This window comes from Lampris incognitus, chromosome 19, assembly GCF_029633865.1.
Source record: "Lampris incognitus isolate fLamInc1 chromosome 19, fLamInc1.hap2, whole genome shotgun sequence".
Taxonomy (NCBI): Eukaryota; Metazoa; Chordata; class Actinopteri; order Lampriformes; family Lampridae; genus Lampris; species Lampris incognitus.
The window spans coordinates 3940672-3962566 of record NC_079229.1 but is presented as its reverse complement, the minus strand read 5'-3'; the positions used below and the strand labels follow the sequence as shown (position 1 = coordinate 3962566).

At 43.3% G+C, this 21895-nt stretch overlaps 2 protein-coding genes and 1 non-coding gene across 3 annotated transcripts; 1 reads left to right on the top strand and 2 right to left on the bottom strand.

Moving 5' to 3' along the window:
• Positions 1-227: 227 nt before the first annotated feature.
• cct5 (chaperonin containing TCP1, subunit 5 (epsilon)) lies at positions 228-10138 on the top strand. The gene is made up of 11 exons (XM_056299329.1): positions 228-461; positions 858-918; positions 1149-1313; positions 2094-2292; positions 3305-3497; positions 4182-4331; positions 5880-5999; positions 6741-6926; positions 7092-7229; positions 9448-9628; positions 9813-10138. The coding sequence occupies exons 1-11, from the start codon at positions 357-359 to the stop codon at positions 9938-9940; spliced, it is 1626 nt and encodes a 541-aa protein (XP_056155304.1). The 5' UTR covers positions 228-356; the 3' UTR covers positions 9941-10138.
• A 707-nt stretch (positions 10139-10845) lies between these two features.
• cmbl (carboxymethylenebutenolidase homolog (Pseudomonas)) lies at positions 10846-16971 on the bottom strand. The gene is made up of 6 exons (XM_056299331.1): positions 16864-16971; positions 14383-14597; positions 14010-14117; positions 13585-13727; positions 12962-13053; positions 10846-11697 (listed from the first exon to the last, which is right to left on the bottom strand). The coding sequence occupies exons 1-6, from the start codon at positions 16960-16962 to the stop codon at positions 11518-11520; spliced, it is 837 nt and encodes a 278-aa protein (XP_056155306.1). The 5' UTR covers positions 16963-16971; the 3' UTR covers positions 10846-11517.
• A 4531-nt stretch (positions 16972-21502) lies between these two features.
• trnat-agu (transfer RNA threonine (anticodon AGU)) lies at positions 21503-21576 on the bottom strand. The gene has a single exon. It is a non-coding gene; the product is annotated as a tRNA-Thr (tRNA).
• Between the last annotated feature and the right edge of the window lie 319 nt (positions 21577-21895).

Below are 21895 nucleotides of genomic sequence, written 5' to 3'. Positions count from 1 at the left end.
CGGATGAGGACAGCGTGATTATGCGAGACTGGACGAAACCAAATCGAAATCGGCAACCGTATTAATGAAGTCACAATCGCGGGGTTCATTTTTTTTTTAAAGTTGATTTTTTTTTAATATTATAAAGATACTGAAAATCAACATTTGTGCTGTTGCATCAAACGAAACAGCGTTTTGGTTGCGGAAGGACGTCTACGCTGACGGCGTTTGGTCTCGCCCGGCCCGCCCCGAGAGCCTTCCAGAAGTCGCCGGCAGACCCGTGCGACCCTCCGCCGAGCCGCCCCGCCGTGTTTTATCGCTAAAACGCCACGTTTTAACCCGCCAGACGCCTGCTCGACGCCGCTGCTGTCGTCAAAATGTCCACGTTGGGGACTCTCGCCTTCGACGAGTATGGAAGGCCATTCATCATCATTAAAGACCAAGATAAGAAGACGCGGTTATCGGGCCTTGAGGCGTTGAAGGTACAATGAGCTAGCTAGCCCAGCGCAAGTGTCGTACGTTGCTAGCTTGATCTTACGCCTGCTCATTGAGATTAGTTTCAGCTGCACGACGTTGGCCAAGCCAATCCATTGACCGTTCACCAGCACCGTCTCCAGCCATGTGTGTCGTTAAAACTGGTTTGGTAGGCGTGCAGAGCAGCACCAACTTGCCGTTGAGCGCTAACGCGATGGCCCATGTGCTTTGACGCGATGCGCTTCCTAATGGTTGAGGGATGCTGCGTTGATTACCAGGCATACCTTATCCCTAGTCGGGCAGTTAGGCAGGTGGCCCCTTTCGCTCCAGTTTATTTTGTGTGAGTGATACCGTGTCGGTTACATTAGTTGTCAACGGTGTTTGTTTTTGTTTTTTTTTTGCAGTCTCACATTATGGCAGCCAAGGCAGTCGCTTCCACCCTTAAAACGTCACTAGGACCTAACGGTGAGTACGAAACAAGCGCTCATCCGAGTTTCTTTTACCCCCTTATAACCGCAGTGTACGCCACACCCTCAGAGCCTCGCATCACCCGGTGTGGCGTCAATGACTTGAACGATATTGGACTTCAACTAGCTTTTCCATGTTTATCTTGCTGACATATAATTGCGAGACATGAATCATTCTGCAGCCAGTATTTCATTACTTCACATTTGTCCCATTTTTCTGCCTACCAGGCCTTGACAAGATGATGGTTGACATGGATGGAGAAGTGACTGTCACCAACGACGGAGCCACTATTCTCAGCATGATGGATGTGGACCACCAGATCGCCAAACTCATGGTGGAACTCTCCAAGTCCCAAGATGATGAGATTGGTGATGGAACCACTGGAGTTGTTGGTAAGCATCAGTAGCATATTTGGGCAGAATTCACTCACCATTAAAGGTCCCATGAAATGAAAAGGCATTTAAGTGGCAATTCACAGAAGTGTCCAGTCCCCAAAGTGCAATTTACTGGGACCTTTAACTGTTGAATATGTGAGGTTTCTCTGCTTTTTAAAGACTCATTCTACCTAAACCAAACCCAACAGACAGCTGGAAAAATATGTTGCCCCTTTAAAACATATTCAAGTTTGAACATGGATTTCTGTAGTCGTGTGCTTCCCATGTGTGTTTCTTTTATGGGTATACCATGTTTTTGGTTCTCTAGAACATTCTCCCATACCCAAAACACCATACTGTCATCCATTCACTTAGTTATACAGCAGTTCAAATAGAAAAAAAATACAGTCACTAAGTCTGTGCAGTACTTGAAAATGTAAATTTCTGATTACCTTCCGTCATTCCAATTTGTATTGCATTTTTATTTAACATTATTTTGTTCATTGCTTGCTGTATCCAAGCTGCTGTATGGTAAATTTGGGACTGATTGCATCCCTCTCTTTGAAATCCAGTAGCCCACTGAATTTTGGTATCAGTTATATCAGGCTTCATGATGTTGACAGGGCAATTGTTGGAACTTCTTTCCCTTTAAATGAGAAAAAGTGCCACAGCCACACATCGATGACATAAAACTGTGAACTGCTACTGGCAGATTGGATTGTTGACAGATAGTCCCAGTATATTCCGCATATAGTTAATCATTATTATTTTGTCTCTGCTTTTTCTCTTCATCCACAGTGCTGGCTGGGGCTCTTTTGGAGCAGGCTGAGCAGTTGCTGGACCGTGGGATCCACCCCATCCGTATCTCTGACGGTTTTGACCAGGCTGCACGCATTGCCATTGACCAGCTGGACAAGATTGGCGAGACCTTCCCCTTTGATCCCACCAATACAGAGCCTCTCATCCAGACTGCCATGACAACGCTGGGATCCAAAGTGTGAGTCTCCTAAAATAACAGTAGTTCTGAATGCTTTGCCTGACTTCAGTTAAGTAAGCTGCCCTGAAAAGTGGAGACTGGCATTTTAAATGGCTTCAGTAATCCACCGGAGAACCCTCTGCCTGCAGAATTGAGTATGATCTAAATGTATCAACCAATTTAAAGTGACAGTAGACAACTTTTTTACTTATCATTACGAAGTAAATGACACCACCTGTGTTTACATTGATTACCTATGAGCCTCGCTTTCAGTATGCAATTCTGTCTTGCCACTGGTACTACGATCTCACGGGAAAATGAAGACTCGATTTATGGCACAAAGGAAGTGCATCATCCATTGTTCAACCAAAATAGGAAGAGGATAGCGCTTTTGTTTTCCCCGGTAGCTACTGGGAACAACCAAAATGACAGTGCAAACTCTACCCGGCAAGAGGAAACATTGACAGAGGAGGCAAAGAAGGCGAAGAGGGAAAGTGATAGAAACAGAGGTAAAACAAGAGTGAACCTCGGACAAGCAGGCTTCGGTGTTGTATCAAACTCTGTTTCCCCCGAGCCAGATGAAAGCATTCACATGGAAACAGGGTTGCTATCGGTTACAACTAGGTAAGCGTTAAGTGAAGTTTGGTTAAGGTTAGTCAAGCCTCTGAGTGTTGTATCGAACTCTGGCTAGGGGGAAACGGATCTCGATGGGGAAATGAGTTTGATACAACACCGAGGGCTTGAGAGGGTTCCAAACCGACATTCAGTTGGCATTCTTTTTACTGGATCAGTAAGTAACACAACCTGCCTACTTATTAATAATACCGGATGTTTTATTCTGCCTTTATCATAGCACTGAGATCGGGGTTTCTAGTTCGAATTGGGTTTCTTGCTTTGGACAGTAGCCAGGCTACTGCTAATAAACTGAAAGCAATGGTTAGGATTCTACCAGGGATGTCTATTCAAGCTGTGGTTAGTCTGTTTTTTTGGAATATCAAAGTCTAAGAATGTAATAAGTTCCTCTGCCTTTTAGGATCAACCGGTGCCACAGACAGATGGCTGAAATTGCAGTTAATGCCATCCTCACTGTGGCTGACATGGACAGGAAGGATGTAGATTTTGAGCTGATCAAGATGGAGGGTAAGGTGGGAGGCAAGCTGGAGGACACAAAGCTCGTCAAGGGAGTCATTGTGGACAAGGATTTCAGTCACCCACAGATGCCTAAGGTACATACACAAGCAGGGAGGAAGTTTGTACCAGTTGTTTTTTTCTTATTCTTGTTTCATAGATCATATGGATTTTAAAGGTGAAAAACAGGCAAATTTAGCAAATTGTCATCATCTACCATAATTAAAAAAAACATGATACCAGTAGAAATATAAAATGATTCTAGAATTTCCGGTTATTTTTTTTTTTAACCACTGCACGTCATGACATTAGCTATTTTCTCATCCAAGTGTCAAGCTAATGTATTGTGGACAACACATCAATATAAACTGGAATGATTTTTTCGTCGGTATTTATAGAATGAATACCATTACAATAAAAATGTCTTCCTGAATTGAGCATAGAAGCTGCATTGATAATTAAATTTTGCTGATTTTTGTTTTTGCCCTAAAACTGCATAATGCAGTTTTATTCATTTAACTTAAGTGTTAAGGCACATTGAAGCAGTGATACATTGAAATATCATCTTTCAGCACAGGAAAAAATTAGCACTTTTGGTCAGCAGCAGATGGAGTAAATATCCCCAGAAATTGGTGTCCATAGTATCTGAAAATACAATGGAAATCTTCTATAGTGAAAAAATAAGTTTTAATTTCACTGCATTCATAAATTGAACTTGTATTATTCGTGGAGGTTTACATATTTTATAGTGATAGTAGGCCAAGTAATCTTTTTCTGCCCAGGTTTTGAAAGACGCAAAAATTGCTATCCTCACATGCCCATTTGAGCCCCCTAAGCCTAAGACCAAGCACAAGTTGGATGTGACCTCAGTGGAGGACTACAAAGCCCTACAGAAATATGAGAAGGATAAGTTCCTGGAGATGATCCAGCAGGTTAGTGTTTCAGCATCCATCAGTTATGCTCCAGCAGAGTGTTGGTAATGGTTCGGTTTTGTTTTTTGTTTTTTTTGTTTGTTTGTTTTTTTCAATTCAAAACTGTATTGCAGACTCAGGGTCCATAACAGACAAAGACAACTAGGTAAAAGACAAAACCTAGAAAATACACAGAGTAAACACAATAAAATAACATAAATGGAACAAATCACTGTCTTATTAGAAGGCAGCTATACCAGTGGTCCCAGTGCTGGGATTGGTAGCGTGTGGCACTGAATCTTATGTTGGTTAAACCCTTGATGATTACATTATCAGACTCATTGAGCTGGCAAATAAATTTATACATGAGATTTCTTAGAAGAGCCTGAAAGGTATTGACTCCTGCAGCCACAAACATTTCACTTGCACTACACCATCTATAGGTCTTTTAATAGTATTCTCATAGCATCATTATAAGCTACACGAAGCCTCTGAAAGCTTGCTTTTTTGTAGTTTGACCACAGGTGTGCAGTATAAAGTGGTGTACAGTATACTCTGAACAGAGATATCTTCACACTACCTGAACACATACTAAACTTACGTGAAAGCATGTTTGCTTGTGCATACATCATGCGGCATTGCCTATCAATATTATCGTCGTGTCATTTGTTCAGTAATATAATGTTGAAGGTATTTCACCTTATTACATACCCTAAGATTATTATCAGACGATTTAAAATCAAGAAATTTTAGATAATTGACCTCTTTGGTTCTGCACATCATGACAACACTCTTATTAGCATTGTATTTGATATGCTCCACACCATACACAGAACATACATTAAGGAGCTGATGGAGACCAGTGCTACAGGGACTAAGGATGACAAGATCATCTCCATACATAATATGGTTCACCAAGGTGTTACCAATCATGCACCCAATGTTACAGGCTTTCAACCGCTTGGACAAATCATCAATATATAAATTGTAGAGAACTGGAGACAGAAATCCCCCTTGTCTCGACACCATTGCTAACCTCAAATGGGCCTGAAACTCTATTACCCCATTTTACTTGCATAGTCTGATGGGCATACCAATAAGCCAGAATTCTCACAATGTATTTAGGCACCCCTCTTTGACTCAATTTAACAAACAACTGGTGAGTTTATCATCACATTTATTAGTTTCTTACATACACATGACAAACATGGAACGTGTCTTGGTGGCCAAGTTTGAAGACTATTATGACCAGGGTTTTAAGCCCCATGTCAACAAGGATCAACTCTTCTGAAGTGTCCTTGAGCACGAGACTGAAATTTTACCAGCGCTATGGTCGCTGTACTGTCACTGACCCTGAGCTCTGACGTCTTTAAAGATAGTGGGCAAGGGAAAAGAGAATTTCCCTACAGGGTGGAATTATTTTTTTACTTTTAACCTAAACACGAGTGTCATTCAGTATGAATTTACAGTACACACGTTAGCATGTGACTAAATTGAAAATGTGAAGCCTCAAACTACTGAGCAAAAACAATCAAACACTGCGTCTGTTTTGTTTTATTTTTATCCCAGGTCAAAGACAATGGAGCTAACCTGGCCATCTGCCAATGGGGATTTGACGATGAGGCCAACCACTTACTGCTGCAGAATGAACTGCCTGCAGTGCGCTGGGTTGGAGGACCTGAGATCGAGGTAAGTGAGAGATGCTTTGCTTGAAAGAATGCTTGTTGACTGCGAATTTATGTCCGCATTTCTCATTAAAATATTGTTTAGGAGCAGATTGGAAAGGCTGTGTTGATGGCCCATGCCTTTGATGGATTCCCTTGATGTAAAATTATTCTCAACTAAAATATCCCCACTTTGACCACTCGTTTGTTATCAGGTGGCAGAGTAGAGGTGTAACCATTGGTTATTGCATTGTTTAACTGCGTGCTGGAAAAAAGAGCTCTATAGTCCAGTAAAATTAATGAACTGTGTTTTTAAAAAATTTTGCAGTTAGAGTAAGCTTGGTTTGACAGGACAGAATCTTATCAGTGTTTCAGATAAACATTCAGTTTAAGACTGTATCTCAATGTTGTATTACCTTAATGTTTTATGATTGTAAAATAGATGTAGCATTTTGAATGCCCTTAATTTCTTTAGTTTTTTGTTGGTTTTTATCTAAGGTTTTGGATTTTTTTCCCTCCCCCGGCCATTATATGTTTGAGTGGACCAGCCTTAACTGTTTAAATGTTAGATTAAATCCGTAATCTGCCTTGGTACCTCTCTCAGTCCTGACATTGAGTTTGTAAAATCTTGAAGACTTGATGTGTAGAACTCAAATACAGCATTGTCTTTGAAATCGAATGACTGCACTCCACTTAAGTCATCATCGATGGCTCTATAAAAGCCCTGACTATTTGGGTACAAATAGCTATTTTTTTCCACTTACAGTTGATCGCAATAGCCACTGGTGGGCGCATTGTGCCACGTTTCTGTGAGCTCACTCCTGAAAAGCTTGGATTGGCTGGAATTGTAAGGGAAATTTCCTTTGGGACCACCAAGGACCACATGCTGGTCATTGAGGAGTGCAAGAACTCCAGGGCTGTGACCATCTTTATCCGTGGAGGCAACAAAATGGTGAGCACTACATATTATCCATGTGTCCAAGAACATTAATGTAGAGCCAAATTCTTGGGATTTTCACCAGCTAATATTTGATGAAACACTTGATTCCAACCATCCTAGAAATGTTGTTACTCTTTACTCAGCTTTTTCATCTTTCCCATAAATATGTCACATTAGATCATTGAGGAAGCCAAACGTGCACTACATGATGCCCTGTGTGTGATCCGCAACCTGGTCAAAGACAACCGTGTGGTTTACGGAGGAGGAGCCTCAGAGATTGCGTGTGCCCTGGCTGTCAATCAGGCTGCAGATAAGGTGATAAACTGAAGAATATTGAGAACCTGAGATTAGCTTTCTTGTTAATCCATTATTTGAACAAAATCCTTACGATGTTTAGCCAAGATTTCAATAAATGTGCAAGCAAGATATTCCGTAGTATCAGAGGGGAACCATCAGGGCACCGATGTTCTAAGAAATAGCATTTAAAAAGTCGTCAGTTTTAATTTTATCACTTCATAACTCGACAACATCTAAACAAAATTTTTGAGGAAATAAACCCTTCAAATCTGCCTATTCAGTTTGTGTTGGAATGTGAAGGGTTAAATGAAAGAAGCCCCTTTGTCTCCCTATCAGAATTTTGCTGCCTCTAGTTGCTAGGAAGAAAATTCTATGCTTTCAGCTCTGTGATTGGTGGTCCAGCTATAATTTTACAGAGGTCCAAGCAATAGAGAGTAATTTCAAATGACAGTAAAATTGACCAATCATATCTTCCCTCTAAATGGGTGGGCTTTGTTACTGCTAACTTTATGACAAGTTCCACCCGTTGTGGGGGAGACACAAATTGCAAGCTAGCAGGGGAGGAGTAAAAACACTGATTAGCTAACTAGCCTGTTGGTTCATGATGGAAGCTGCAAGTAATATTACCGCTAGTGAGGAGGACACTGTTGCAAATTTATTATCCATGCCGTTTTCAAGATTAACTTTTAATGAAAAGTTGTAGTTAATCAGCAAAGGAAGACCTTCACAAAAGGTAAGTTCTTTAAAATCTAATATGCCACTGTGCCAACTGATTTTATTCTGGCCGCCACCGCCACTGTTTTGTATATGTTTTTTTTTTTTTTTTTTTGCCATTTTCTGCGTTTGTTGGATAATGATAGTAGAGAGAGAGAGACAGGAAAGGCAGGGGAGAGAGGGGATGACATGCAGCAAAGGGCCCAGGAACCCAGGCTGCTGTGGTATGCACTCAGTCAGGTGAGCCACTGGGACGGCCCCTGTTTTGTATATGTAAAGTTTTATTTGGGAAAAGGGTTGTTGTGAAAATTCAGTCTGTGAATTTACCAACTCAGCGGTCATTATGCACATTTACCATAACATATATGTTTAATAGGCCAATGTTCACTGTCCATGGTTCAGAATTGTCTGTCACTAATGGTTGCGCTGTCATGAACATTTTTTTTTTTTTTGTGTGGTATGAGGGGGGTGGCTGTCATGCATTTTGCACCCCAGCCTGTTGTCACCATATGCGGCTGAAGTGCACACAAAGCTTGTGTGATGATGCAATTATTTGTTTTTTGCTTTAGAAATTAGCTGTTTATTGTTTTGGTGATAATTCTCACTCTCTGTGCTGTTTGCTTGTTGCATTGACAAGGCTGTACTAGCATCTTAATTTTTGTTTCAGAGCTGGATTTTTCATAGGTATCTTTTGCAGTACTTATAGGAGAGGACACAGTAAGCTAGGCTGGTAGTTTGCTCCCCCCCCCAACAAGAGAAGCGGGTTTCAGAGGGCATGGTTCGCTACTGCATAGTTTATCTAATCGGTTAGCAGGTCTGGCCAGATCTGTGGTCTTGGTGCCTGGGACAGCCAATTTTCATGTCTGGGTCTTGTCATGGAAATTGCCTTTAAACACTCAATAATCATGAAATAAAACACAAAGCACGGACAGGTTGATGATTAAATTATATTGTTTACAAATTATTGGAGAGAAATACCTTGATACAGAATGTCTCTATGCATGTTCAATAATCCAGATAAGAAAATCAAAGCAGGTTGAATCAGTTCATCCAGATATGTGTTGTATCCTAATGAATTGATTCAGCCTTCTTTGACCTTGATACAGAAGTAAAAGGAAGTTGTCTCTCCGAGGAGAGAAGAGCTCAGTGTCTTTATAGTTCAGCACAACAAAGCGTGATCCTCCCACGTGCTACGTCCCCCTGGCGAAACTCCTGCCAGGTGAAAAGCAGCTGGCGACTCCACATGTGTCAGAGGAGGCATGTGGTAGGTAGTCTGCAGCCCTACCCGGATTGGCAGAGGAGGTGAGGCAGTGACCGGGACGGCTCGGAAGAGGGGTAATTGGCCGGATAGATTTAGGGAGAAAAGGGAGAGGGGGAAGAAACACAAAACTCTGGGCCCCTCGAAAATGTCCACATATGACGTGTCTCATGATGGCACGTGTCTAACTACATGCACCACACTAAAATAATTCATGTTGTTGTGTGGCTCCTCTAACTGCTGTCCTGCCCTCTTCTTTTCCAGTGCCCATCTTTGGAGCAGTATGCAATGAGGGCATTTGCTGATGCCCTGGAGGTAATACCAATGGCGCTGGCTGAGAACAGTGGGCTGAACCCCATCCAGACCATGACAGAAGTCCGAGCTAGACAGGTCACAGAGAACAACTCCTTCCTGGGCATAGACTGCTTACACCTCAACACCAATGGTAAGGAAACCCTCTGCATGGGGTAGGATATAAGACAATTTTATCCTCTAACACATGTGTCCCTCTTAATATTTCATATCTCAGTTCCCACGTTTTGCTTTTTATGTGCCTTGTGTTGCCACAGTGGAAGTTACCACCCACTCATTACAAGGGAAGTTAAATTCTTTTGTTTGCTCTCTCACAGACATGAAGCAGCAACATGTGATTGAGACCCTCATCGGCAAGAAGCAGCAGATCTCTCTGGCCACTCAGGTGGTCAAGATGATCCTGAAGATTGATGACATCAGAAGCCCAGGGGAGTCTGAGGACTGAGCCCGTCAGAGTACATCAGAAGGCTCGGCTGTGTTCTGGAACACCACTGTCCTAAGATCCTCTAGAACCGTCTTTGGCACTTCCCCGAGCACGATGTCCAAATCGCACCGTGTACCGTTATTTATCATTTAATACAGAATGCTTCTTTTGTGCTGTTGCTGCGGCGAAGTCATCATTAAAACGTATAGGTTGGTGAAACTTGTTATTTTATTCATTGTGTATAGCATGATGGGTTTATTACACGTATCTTGCAGAACCTAGTTGGATCATGAATAGGGCTTTGATTTGAATACAAACAAATTATTGGAGATAAATACATTGTTAGAAAAAGCTTTCATAGCATTAAACAAAAACAATAAAAGGTGCACATCAATGCAGGAACCAAGTCCCTAAAATCTCAGACTACCTTTACCCAAGGTAGAACAGAACATGACATTTGAATAAAAAAGCTTCCAATTTCACATCAGATGCTTGTTTAAACTGATGTGAAGTGTAGGGCAGAGACCACAGCGTACCTTTGGCGTAAATGTGAACTACATCCAAGCAATAGGTTCAAATTGACATAAGATGAAATGGACACGCCCTGTCCCTTGAAACTCCTTACCCTGCAAGTATTTTTGCATTTTAATTTTATCACATTTCCGCCTGCCGCCCAATGACTGCTGGGATAGGCTCCAGCATCCCCGCAACCCTGGGAGCAGGATAAGCGGTTTGGATAATGGATGGGTTTTATGAAGGGGACATATCAAAGGTATTAAAAATATTGTAATGTTCTGTTATACCCCAGGCAGATGCATCTCAAAAACTATTGCCCTCTTTGGGGTTTTGTTCCTGCACTACTCAGTTTCATACAATCATTTCACAGAATTTAAGGCACAAGTTTCAAATAGTGTTTGTGTTTATTAAGACTCCATTTCTGTTAAAGGTCCTATGTCTGATTTTTTTTTTTTTGGCCTCCCTGAAACATGTCACGATCTAAATATCAGCAGGGGGTTGCCGAGTGGTACCGACTGAAACCACGTTGACAGTTTATGCCCCCTACCCATTCCCCAGATTTCCGTATTCAAAAACAGGATGTGGGCCGGCTGAATGTTTTTGTTGTTTGACTCTTTGTACCACTAAACACTTGGCTCACACTAGCAGTTCTCAGCAAACTGTCGCGGCTCATAGCAGACGATATCTACTGAAGATTTTCAAAATGGCAGCTCACACAGCATATGTGCTCTGTGTCGTCTACCTTATTGGTCTTGATTGCTTTGATTTGCTATTCACATTACTGAATGTCAGCGCAGGATTAAAGTAGACTTATACATAGCACTTTTTAAAACTACTTATTTCTCTGTATCCATTGACCTATGCAAGAAGAGATGAGAAACTCGCCAATAATCTGAATGACAGCCACGTCATTTCACCTGACCGCCTTCACATTTGAACTTTAACCCTACCCTTGTGATCCCAGGCTTCGGCCGTCTGACATGTTTTTCAGAAGGTATTTTTAAAGGGTGATTGATGTACCTGGCAGTACCGCTGAACACTTTCAATAGTGTAGAATTCTGTGCACTCCAGGTTCCAGTCATCTACATGTATTTGACAAGCCAGTCAAGCATGTCAGCTCTGGCCTCCTTGATGCTGGGTTCATCTGCAGGGTTGATGTCCTCTCTCTTGCGGTGGACAAAGCCATGAGTCTGACCAGGGAAGATCTTCACCTGGTAGTCTACTTTGCATTTCTCCTTCAGTTTGGCCTCAAGAACCCTGACCTGAGAGAACCATGCGGATAGATCCATAAATTACCAAACATTTATATTGCTGATACAAAAAGTATTGAAGAGATATTAAAGAATTAACAATTTAAGGAGAATGTTCCATAACCACATCACATCAATCACATTTTAAGGATTTTGCATGTACTTGTGAGAGCGTTGGTTAGGAATAATTGTTGGCACTAGGCCAGCATTTCCCAACCCAGTCCTCAAGAATCCCCTATCCTGCAGATTTTCATTGTAACCCTGCATAGGTAGCCCTGCTTGTACTTACTCAACCAATCATCTCACAGCATTTAATTATGCAAGGTGTGCAACATCTGACATAATCCATTGCTGATTGGTTGAGTAACTACAAACCAGTACCTGTTCAGGGTTGCAAAGAAAATCTGCAGGATAGGAGTTCCTTGAGGACTGGGTTGGGAAACACTGCACTAGGCTAATGAACAAAAAGTATCGTATTTCCCTTCTGTTGAGAGGAGCTGCTAATGATCCTGGTAGACATCCAGCAATTGTGCTAAGCTAGGCTAAACACCTTTCAACATGCCCTTAAGCATCCACCAGTTTGTCTGACTCGTATGTAAATAGCACACAGTAAAAACCCTGGAAATGGAGCTATCCTTCAAACTTGTTAGTTTTAGATGTGAGAAATCCATTGGCCAGGGTTACACCTGCTGTTTCAATGTGAGCTGGTACTGAACTACCAGATCTGATCTCAGTTTAGGTCGCGCTGATGCGTCTACACATTAGACTTGTATGTGAACTCTGGTCAGATATGAGATGGGATTAATTTTTCCAGTACATTATTATAATGAAGAAAAGTATTGCTGGTTTTATCTATAAGAACTTAACAATTTTGATTGCATATTGGTACCTGACCACAGCACCCCATGATTTGTTTTCCTCCATGCTTTTACATGATCGTGGTGGCTGAGGTTGGAAACTAATGGGAAACACATCAGTGGGAGTGTGGGAAATTAATGATGTTGCTTGCAATATCCAGGTTGTGGCAAATTTTATGTCCACACGTAGCTCAGATCCGATAGCAATGCGATCCCAGCCGCTTCAATATGTGGATTTTCAGATGGGCTCTCATATGGCCAAGATCCGTCCAGTGTACACATCCGACAGTTAGTGCGTTCTGGTTTAATCAGATGCACCGGGTCACAGTGAAAGGACAGGTGTAAGTAGCCATCGTAACAGACGTTGAGTCATTCTGAAAGTCGCAGTTTTTAAGAATCATCTAGATCTTTACACAAACCTGGTCCAAAGGGATGACATCATCCTTTTCTCCAAAGATGAACAGCGTTGGACTCTTCAGCTCGTACCTGTCCTCCATCTCCTTGATGACACCTGACATCAGAGGGTCACGTAAACCTTCCTTCTAAAATTTTCCAGTGGGTGAAGTCATGCTGTACAACATGGTGTCGTAATGCACGTGCTGACTGCATTGAATGTGTATTTTCAGTCTGATATTTCAGATTGGCAGTCTATTGCAAGTCTTCAACTGTCTTCGTACACTGAGGTTCTGTTGTCCTCACTTTGTCTCAATGTGATATCTGCAGTTACATGAACAGTACATTTCTGTTTGCTAGTTCTTGGTGAATGAAGCAATTCTGATGACAGCATTTTTTACAAATACAGAGATTGAGAATTACACAACATACAGTAGGCTATCTAAACAAGAGACAGCAAATGCCTGTTATTGACACCCTGACCCATCTTCCCACCTCTCCTTTACAATTCTGGGCTGTAAATCAGAAGTACAGCCCAAAGTTGTAAAGGAGAGGTGAGAAGTTGGGTCGGGGTGTCACGATTTCACTGCATACCACAGATTTATAGATCTGGATGCATTTCACTGAAAAAGAAAGTGGCAATCATTACCGTAGACTGATACCCCTGCTTTGATCTCCGGATAATTTAGAGTTAGGTAGTGTGTGGCAACTCCTCCCCAACAGAAGCCTACCACCCCAATGTGTTTGGCCCCACACTGCTGCTGCAGGAACCTCAGCACTGCATCCATCTCTCTATGGAGGACACAGAGAGGAGACTGTTTAGATGGGAAACAGATGACAACCTGATCGTACACAACTGATTTGCATCTCTCTAATGCCTGTGACAGAAACGATGATTGTTTAGTAGTATACTGCAGGATGTTGTTGAACATTGTTTAAGGAAGCAATGAGTGGACACTTGCACTAAATTCTAGTCTGGGTTTATCATGCATATCGTAAAAGCTGCACAAATGATTGAGGATTTCAATTTTTGGACAGTCAACTTATAACAGATGAGGTACATAATGAGGTTACTTGTTTATGTTGGTGGGCTTTTTGTCTTCAAGCCACTCCTGAAATTTGGACCAGTCATGAGTCGGAGACCACGGCTCCTTCCCGACATAGAAATCAGGACAAACAGCACTAATCATGGCAAAACAATGGAAAACAGCAAAGGAAATCACTATTACAATGTTAGGATGCTAAACGTGTATGATAATAGAAATATTGTAGAGTATGTGATTTTTTTAAATGCAGTCGCTAGATAAAGTCGATATTCAGCCTGCCCAGTCTTTATATTATATATGTGTTTTTTTTATAAACAACTGTGCGTAAGACTCAACTCACAAAAGAGCTTAAACAAATAATTGAGGTGCCACTAGATTATTGTACAACATGTTTTACACACATGTATCCATCAGCAGCCAGCATATCAGCCATATATCTCGTATTGGGCAGCTGCCACCCAAAGATGTCCTGTATCACAATGATGGCTTTGTCAGTGGCGGCAGGTGGCTTTACAGTGTAGGCCTTAATGTGCTCAATTTGCACCTCCTGGCCAAGTCCCTCATACTCAAGCCTGTCACCAATATCACACGGGCATGGCTTTGCTTCATTGGCCATCTGCAAACACAGAGAACACCAGATTGATTGCAGGAAGGGAGGCGAGGAAACGTTAGGGGCTGGGATTGCAATATAAGCCAACGTGGACAACACACAAAGCCAAAGGCTGCAGGTTTTAAGCATTGCTCAGTGACTCTGCATTTCAAGTCCCATCAAAGAGATCGAACCAGGAATAGCTGCAACTCTTGACTCGTCCAGCAGAGGGCGCACGACGCTTCCATATATACTTGCGGTCTGCGGGAGATTTACGCCACTATTTATGACTTAACATAAAACGTTATCGATATTCTTTCATTCTTGGAAAGAGCATTTACATAAATAGCAGAGACATATCAAATCAAATTTAAAGTGTTATGAAATCTCTTGAGTAAAGTGGGTTTTTATTTATAACCACGTAAATAAAAATATTTTTTTAAATCACGCCATGGGCTGTGAATGCTCAACTGATTTACGGCATCCGTTTAGCTTTACGGTAGCGACCTGTGCTGTGGCCACCGATCATCCTCATCACTTTGTTGTACCGCTGGATAAACTGCAGCGTTAAGGAAATAACCACCATTCTTGTTTGCCGAGGGAGGGGGGACTCATAAATCACAAATCTGGACTGACTGGTGTCTTGGCCCCCCGTCAGTACCGTTACAAACCTCCGTACCGATAAGCCACGGTTCCGGTTAGGGGGTGTTCCCATGCAAGAATACCAAGCAGGGACCATCAAGCTGTGCTGTTCTGGGGGTGTACTCCAGAACCTTCATAGTGGAGTGAATTGCCACTTTAGCCATGCAGCCTCATTCACTCCTGTTCATTTTATTTTTTTTTACTAGTTTAACTTGAGTATGGGGGGGGCGTTGCCCTACTCCCCCTGCGCGCTGGTGGAAATGATAATTAGCCGCAGATGGCTCACGTGGCTCCTAACTTACACGGTTTCTACTATTAACCGCGGAATTAATCGGATTTGGGTTTAGAAACTGATTTTTAAAGAACACCTTTACCCCTTCCAACATGTGGTTAACGCTACTGTGCACACGCGCATATACAGTAGGGCAGTGGTTCTCAACCTTTTTAGGGTCCTGGACCCCCTGCGTATTTTTGATCTACCCTGAGGACCCCTCCACCTGATCTTGGGGGAGGGGGGTTGCAATTTGATAGAAACAGTAGAAACTGCATTTTAAATTGCATTATAGCATTTATTCACTCTTTGGGGCAAAAATAAGAGCTTTCAGTTGTAACTTAGATATAGTTAACAACACAGAATTCTTATGCAGTAACTTTCAGATATATGTAACAAAACAGAATATGTATTCAGTAACTTTCAGATATATGTAACAAAACAGAATATGTATTCAGTAACTTTCAGATATATGTAACAACAAAGAATATGTATTCAGTAACTTTCAGATATATGTAACAACAGAATTTTTATGCAGTAACTTTTAACAATGTAAACGGGAGCGAGATCTCTTATTAAAATACAATAAATGACACTTGTGAAACAGATGTAATTAGAGAAAAAAGTCCTGTTACCCTTTATAGTTTAGGTAGATAAAGGTCTCAGTCACATTTGAGTAAAATAATCCTATTTCTATAAATATCATAGCATCTTTTTTTTAAAGATATTTTATTTTCACGGACCCCTTGCAATTACACCACGGACCACTAGGGGTCCGCGGACCCCCGGTTGAGAAACACTGCAGTAGGGCAACGTCCAGTCACGTGCCCTGTCCCGGCGCGCGTGTCCGTCCCGACGGTGAAACGGAAACGTTATTTCCGCTGGGGAAAGGATGGAGAAACCAAGCGCACACACGAAAGCTTCGCCATGTCTGCAAAAAGGGCGACCTCCAACGGGCAGCTGTCTTTGATTAGACTTTATTTAGGACAGATGCGTGCGAATGTAGGGCCAACATAGCCAGTACAGGCATCCCCCCCAAAACAGTGCCCAGCTCAAGGGTTACTACGTCACGCCATGACAGCCTCGTGTGCCAGGGAACATAGGAGACCTGTATGGGGAAGAAAGTCGAGCGTGGATTTTGAAGTATTGATCCGTTTGTGCGGTGTAAGATCTTCATTAAACAGTCGCGCTTTAATTGGCACGTCCAGCCCGTCAGCAGTGCGGGTGGTGTGTGGCTGAGGTTGTCCAAATCGAGCAGTGTGAAGTGTGGGTCATAAGGAAATAGTGTGTAGTGTAGTGTGTTTGCCTCTGGGCTGGACTGAACGTGTATTTGTGGCAGACTGCGCGACGTCGCCTACCCCCCTTCACCCGTGTACGCACCTTGCGAGGGGAATCCTGTTGACGTCCGTTCTGGTCGTTAGTCAGCCAGCGTCTGCAGGCCAGTGTGTGGTCAAGAGAAATACACCTTTCCACCCCCATTTGTCCTCGTTTCCCTTCGTGCACGCAGGGTCTTAAAGCGACAGTGAAACTTTCTCCCCCTCTCTCCCCCTCTCCCCCCCGTCAGAGCAGATCATTATTCATATCATTCATCTCAAATGTGGGACGTCTATCGGTCTGTGCTGGTTGTTTTACATCTTCAGACTGATCCCAAATCAATTAGCCTATATCAAAGCTACTTAAAAAGAGTGAAACAAAAAAAGTCTACATTTTTCGAAGGTAAACAGACCTTTGCCCCCTCCGACACACGCACACGCACACACACGCACGTTTGCTGAAATAACTCTTATGATTCCTTCTCTTTTCCTTTGCCAGTTTTAATTTTTTCCCCATAGTTAAGCAAAAAAGGAAAAAAAGCACATGTATGACGATTATGCGATGGGGTTTGTGTTTAAAAGCTACAGTTTGGACAAAAACGCCGCCTGGTAGGCTACAGCCCTCTCGTCATGCATGTCTTGCCTTGCACACGTTGACCTCCAGTCGGATTTACCTCCTCGTCTGACGATGGGAGAGACAGTCCTGCTCAGACTCGGCCCAGGGTGTTTCTAGCTCTAGGTGTCGCTGTTCTCTCCTGGCATGACGGTAAATCCCAAATGTCCGTCGGTCTCGAATGGTCACCTCGGGTCCCCGCGCAGTATGCAAATGACGTGGCTCCAGCTTCCGTTTACGTCATACGCCGAACACCCACAAGGACGTCGAGCAAACCAATGCGCTCTAAATGTTTGGCGCCCGGTTAACATGTGGATTTTAGGACATGCTCGGGGATCGGGGACAAGGTCCCAAGATCCCTCCTGTTAAAGTGTGTTGTTTCCTTCTACTAATGAGACTTTACAACTCGTTTCAACCCCACTGGGCTATAAACTTTAATAATAACTTCGGCACGTAAGGTTATGCATCATGCTCGGTCCGTTATTCCAGGTGCAACAACATAAACGACCCCCGTGTAAACAAGGAACTAAACAATGGTTCCTAACAATAGTTCCTATTGTTACACCTCCCGTTCTGTGTGCAACACATGAACATTCCCATTTGTGTTATCACCAGTATTAGTCATTATGAAGGCGGTACACTAAGCAGTGCTTTTTGATGTGAGAGTCTGGCCTCCCCCTCCCTTGTTTGGACAGGAGGAATAATGAAAATATATATTGTGGAGTTAGAAAACAACGAGACGCGAGAGCAGACGTAGTCGAGGTAGTTTACTAGCTCCAACTTAGCATGTCATACATTCGACAACGACGCTGAACTGTGAACCGGAAGCGGAAGTGCATTATCTGACCCCTCGCGTCTTCCCTTAAAGGTACACCGTCCTCTTAGGTGAATGTCTTTCGTTACATAGATGTGGGTCACCACAATATATATATATATATATATATATATATATATATATATATATATATATATATATATATATATGTATATTTACGAAGTGGTGGCCTTTCTCGGTTGTTTGCAGTTCCCTCCTTCTCTGGTTTGCCCACCGGCAGCATGGCGGTGTGTCGTGCATGGGGGCAAAGAAGAAGAAAGGAGCACACATCTGCATGGGAAGTGGGAGGAAAACCGGAAACGATGGCCGGCATCTCGTGTCAAACTCGTCGCATTGTGAGCCGACGCTACTCACCTGGTAACAACGCGATAATAATCATAAACTAATCTATAAATGATCGCCGAGTTTCGCTGAGCTTTACTATAAACCCCCTCACCGCGCGTGACGTCGAGGCTGCGTCGTAAACAAGGTGCGCGCGCAGAACGTGTGGCAAAACATGGCCGAGAAACAACGTGCGGATACGTGCGGGTATGAACTCGCCGATGAGAGCGTATAAAGCTTGAAATTACACGGAGAAAAGTCAGAAATTTGAGAAAATAGGAATCTCGGAACATGTAGAAGGTTTAAGCAAGGAGGACGGAAAGCGCTGCGAGTCGAAACTTACGCCAAGCACCGGAGAACAAGTCCCCGACCCGTTTCTGGTGCTGAAGCTCGGTGGACAAGAGACACCAGCAAGTTGCCGGACATCTGCTGGAGGGATGCGACTGGACACCTCATGCACACACCAAGTATGCTGACGGAAGAGTCAATATTTACTGTTCAGTTACTGCATTTGATTGCTTGACAAACTGGAACCCGAACATCTGGTCTTTCAGTTTGGCATTCTCCTCCCTCAGTTTATAACGTTCCCCGTTTCTCTCCATCAATTCTGCATCAAGTTGAGACAGGGGCGGATCTACAGGGTGGCAAGGGGTGGCAGCTGCCACCTCTGGGACACAGTCTTGCCACCCCATTTATAAATCAGATAATATGTTTTTAAAGTATATTTTATGTACATGCATGGTGAAGGTCAATGAGACCCGCGCCAAACTCATCTCAAACAGAAGTCGCCGATTTAGAAACCTCCCCCTCACAGGGGCGGATCTACAGGGTGGCAAAGGGGTAGCAGCTGCCACCTCTGGGACACAGTCTTGCCACCCCTTTGCCACCCCAGGAAAAAATCTCTAGATCCACCACTGGGTTGAGATATCTTGTTCTTTAAATGTGTAATTTCCTCCCTTGTCACTATCACACTGTACACCAATACCATTTCACCGGCATTTCCTCTTCGGTGGCCTCAGAAAATGTGACATCACTGAAGGGACTGTCAGGTTCACTGTCATTTTGGTTTGAAGCTTGCAGAGACTTCTCTCTTTTTGCTTGTGTCGTGGTATGGTACCGTGCCTACGTCTTTATCTTCCTCTCAACTATAGCTTTGTTCTGTGCAGTTGTGTGTTTAAACACACTCGGAATCCAGTCTGGGTGCTCTGGGTCATCTGATCTCTCCCCTGAAAAATGAAGAAATTTTTTAAATCAAGTTGAACAAAGATTTTGTTTATTTCTACCTTGGTCATACGTCTCCAGTAGAAAGTTGAATTGTTTTCACGGTTATGAGATCGAGCCATCATCGAGGCTGCAGTCAAATTATGACTTCAAACATCATGACACAGTCCAGTCTGGCCTGCGAGCGCCTTGGGATCCCCCAGGAGGAGCTGGAGGGCGTTGCTGAGGAGAGGGGCGTCTGGAGTGCCCCACTTAGCTTGCTGCCACCGCGACCCCACCCCGGAGAAGCGGCTGAAGATGAGATGAGATGAGATGAGACGAGACGAGATGAGATGAGATGAGATGAGATGAGATGAGATGAGATGAGATGAGATGAGATGAGATGAGACGAGACGAGACGAGACGGGACGAGACGAGACGAGATGAGATGAGACATCATGACACAAGAAAGCCGATGGAATCGTTGTCAAACTTGAGGAAGGCTATATGGGCATTAACAACTCGAACTGTGGTTCGGCAGTTGCTCTGCTAGGACAGTATCACATTTAGAGCTGTTACTTACGCATGTTCAATCACAATACTTATTTGCCAAATATGTTCACTATTATTTCCATTTGTTCTTGTATTCCTGCCTGTGCATTTTATTTTGTTATTTTAGCAAGTTCGAAATAAAAAACAATAGTCATTTGTGCAAGAAACAGATACACACCAGATATGAAATGTTCTCGGCGTTTGATATTTGCTCTTCTGGCCACGTCTTCCAGTCCTCCCCACGGACCGCATGAATCCACGCCTGGCCTCTTCGTTTTTCGATTGGAGTTTTCCCGATAAAAACACAGATGCTTGTTTTACCATCTTTACCATTTTTACAACCGACAGAGCAACAACTGTGAGGCGTTTCGTTTCGTTTTAAATCAGTTTCTCCCCTCTTCCAAACGCAAGGTTTACAAACGCACGACTCCTGACCCCCTTTTGCCTCACAATCTGCGCACGTTTGTCTCTGCGCATTTAAATAGGGGAACGCGTCTATTTGTGACGTCACATTCCCCCCCGGGGGGGGGGCAAAGACGTCGAGTGTGGGTTCAGCTCACGCACATGTAACATTGCAACGTATTCTTTCATGAGAACACGTTGCACATTGTCACCTTTAACACCACAGCATATCAGAGATGCCGACGGTCGATTTATTAGCTACCGTAAAACATTACACTCCCACATCCTATCGTGTCGCACTGTTAATAAGTCCTGATGATTGTCATACTTCTTTTCCTAATTTACAGCCTCTTGCCTTTTCTCAGAAATGAGTCACGTCGTTTCAGTCAGACGTGGGCTAGAGATTTTGAATTATGATTAGTGTGACAATGACGATGATTGCTGAGTATGGAGCTGCCAGGGAAGAGGAGAAGAGGAAGGCCAAAGAGGAGGTTTATGGATGGGGTGAGGGAGGACATGCAGGTGGCTGGTGTGACAGAGGAAGACGCAGAGGACAGGAAGAGATGGAAACGGATGATCCGCTGTGGCGCCCCCTAACGGGAGCAGCCGAAAGTGGTAGTAGATTAGTGTGACAACGATGAGAAATAACTTTGCTAAAGTGTGTTCTCATCGCGATACCCTCAGTTGAAATGAGTACCGTCCCCTACTTCCACCAGAAACAAGGCGCGTATCCCGAACCGTCTGCTCGTCACTAAAACGCTGACTGCGGCCCCCGCGTTGAAAAGGCACCGCTGGGATTCGAACCCAGGATCTCCTGTTTACTAGACAGGCGCTTTAACCAACTAAGCCACGGCGCCGCCGGTTGCTATAGGGTTAGAAATACACATCTTTATTAATTATAAAAACGCATTTTGGCTGTGTGTTTTGACATTGTGTTTTGCATATTTCTGTATTGTTGTGTAATAGCTGTGTGATTAAACTGATAAATATCACGCGACGTCCGTCGCTGGCACATCATTAGCACGTTGGGTCAACTGTGCGTGCGTGAGTTGGGGGTGTCCGGAGGAGATGTACCCTTTTCACAAACCATGTCCGACGTACTCGTGTTTCGCCTAGAACTGCCTTGAAAACAGCGTTAAACATTCGGCGTTTATGACGTTTACGATCGCCTTTCAA

What these genes read in the sequence shown, in the direction of transcription:
- cmbl (XM_056299331.1), bottom strand. Translation starts at nt 16,962, where the DNA reads ATGGGGGTGGAAAGGTGTATTTCTCTTGACCACACACTGGCCTGCAGA. An exon ending in AACAGGATTCCCCTCGCAAG is followed by an intron (nt 14,598 to 16,863) that starts GTGCGTACACGG and finishes CTGTGTTTGCAG; the next exon opens with ATGGCCAATGAAGCAAAGCC. An exon ending in ATGTCATCCCTTTGGACCAG is followed by an intron (nt 11,698 to 12,961) that starts GTTTGTGTAAAG and finishes TGGTTCTCTCAG; the next exon opens with GTCAGGGTTCTTGAGGCCAA.
- cct5 (XM_056299329.1), top strand. Translation starts at nt 357, where the DNA reads ATGTCCACGTTGGGGACTCTCGCCTTCGACGAGTATGGAAGGCCATTC. An exon ending in TCCGTGGAGGCAACAAAATG is followed by an intron (nt 6,927 to 7,091) that starts GTGAGCACTACA and finishes ATGTCACATTAG; the next exon opens with ATCATTGAGGAAGCCAAACG. An exon ending in TCAATCAGGCTGCAGATAAG is followed by an intron (nt 7,230 to 9,447) that starts GTGATAAACTGA and finishes CTTCTTTTCCAG; the next exon opens with TGCCCATCTTTGGAGCAGTA.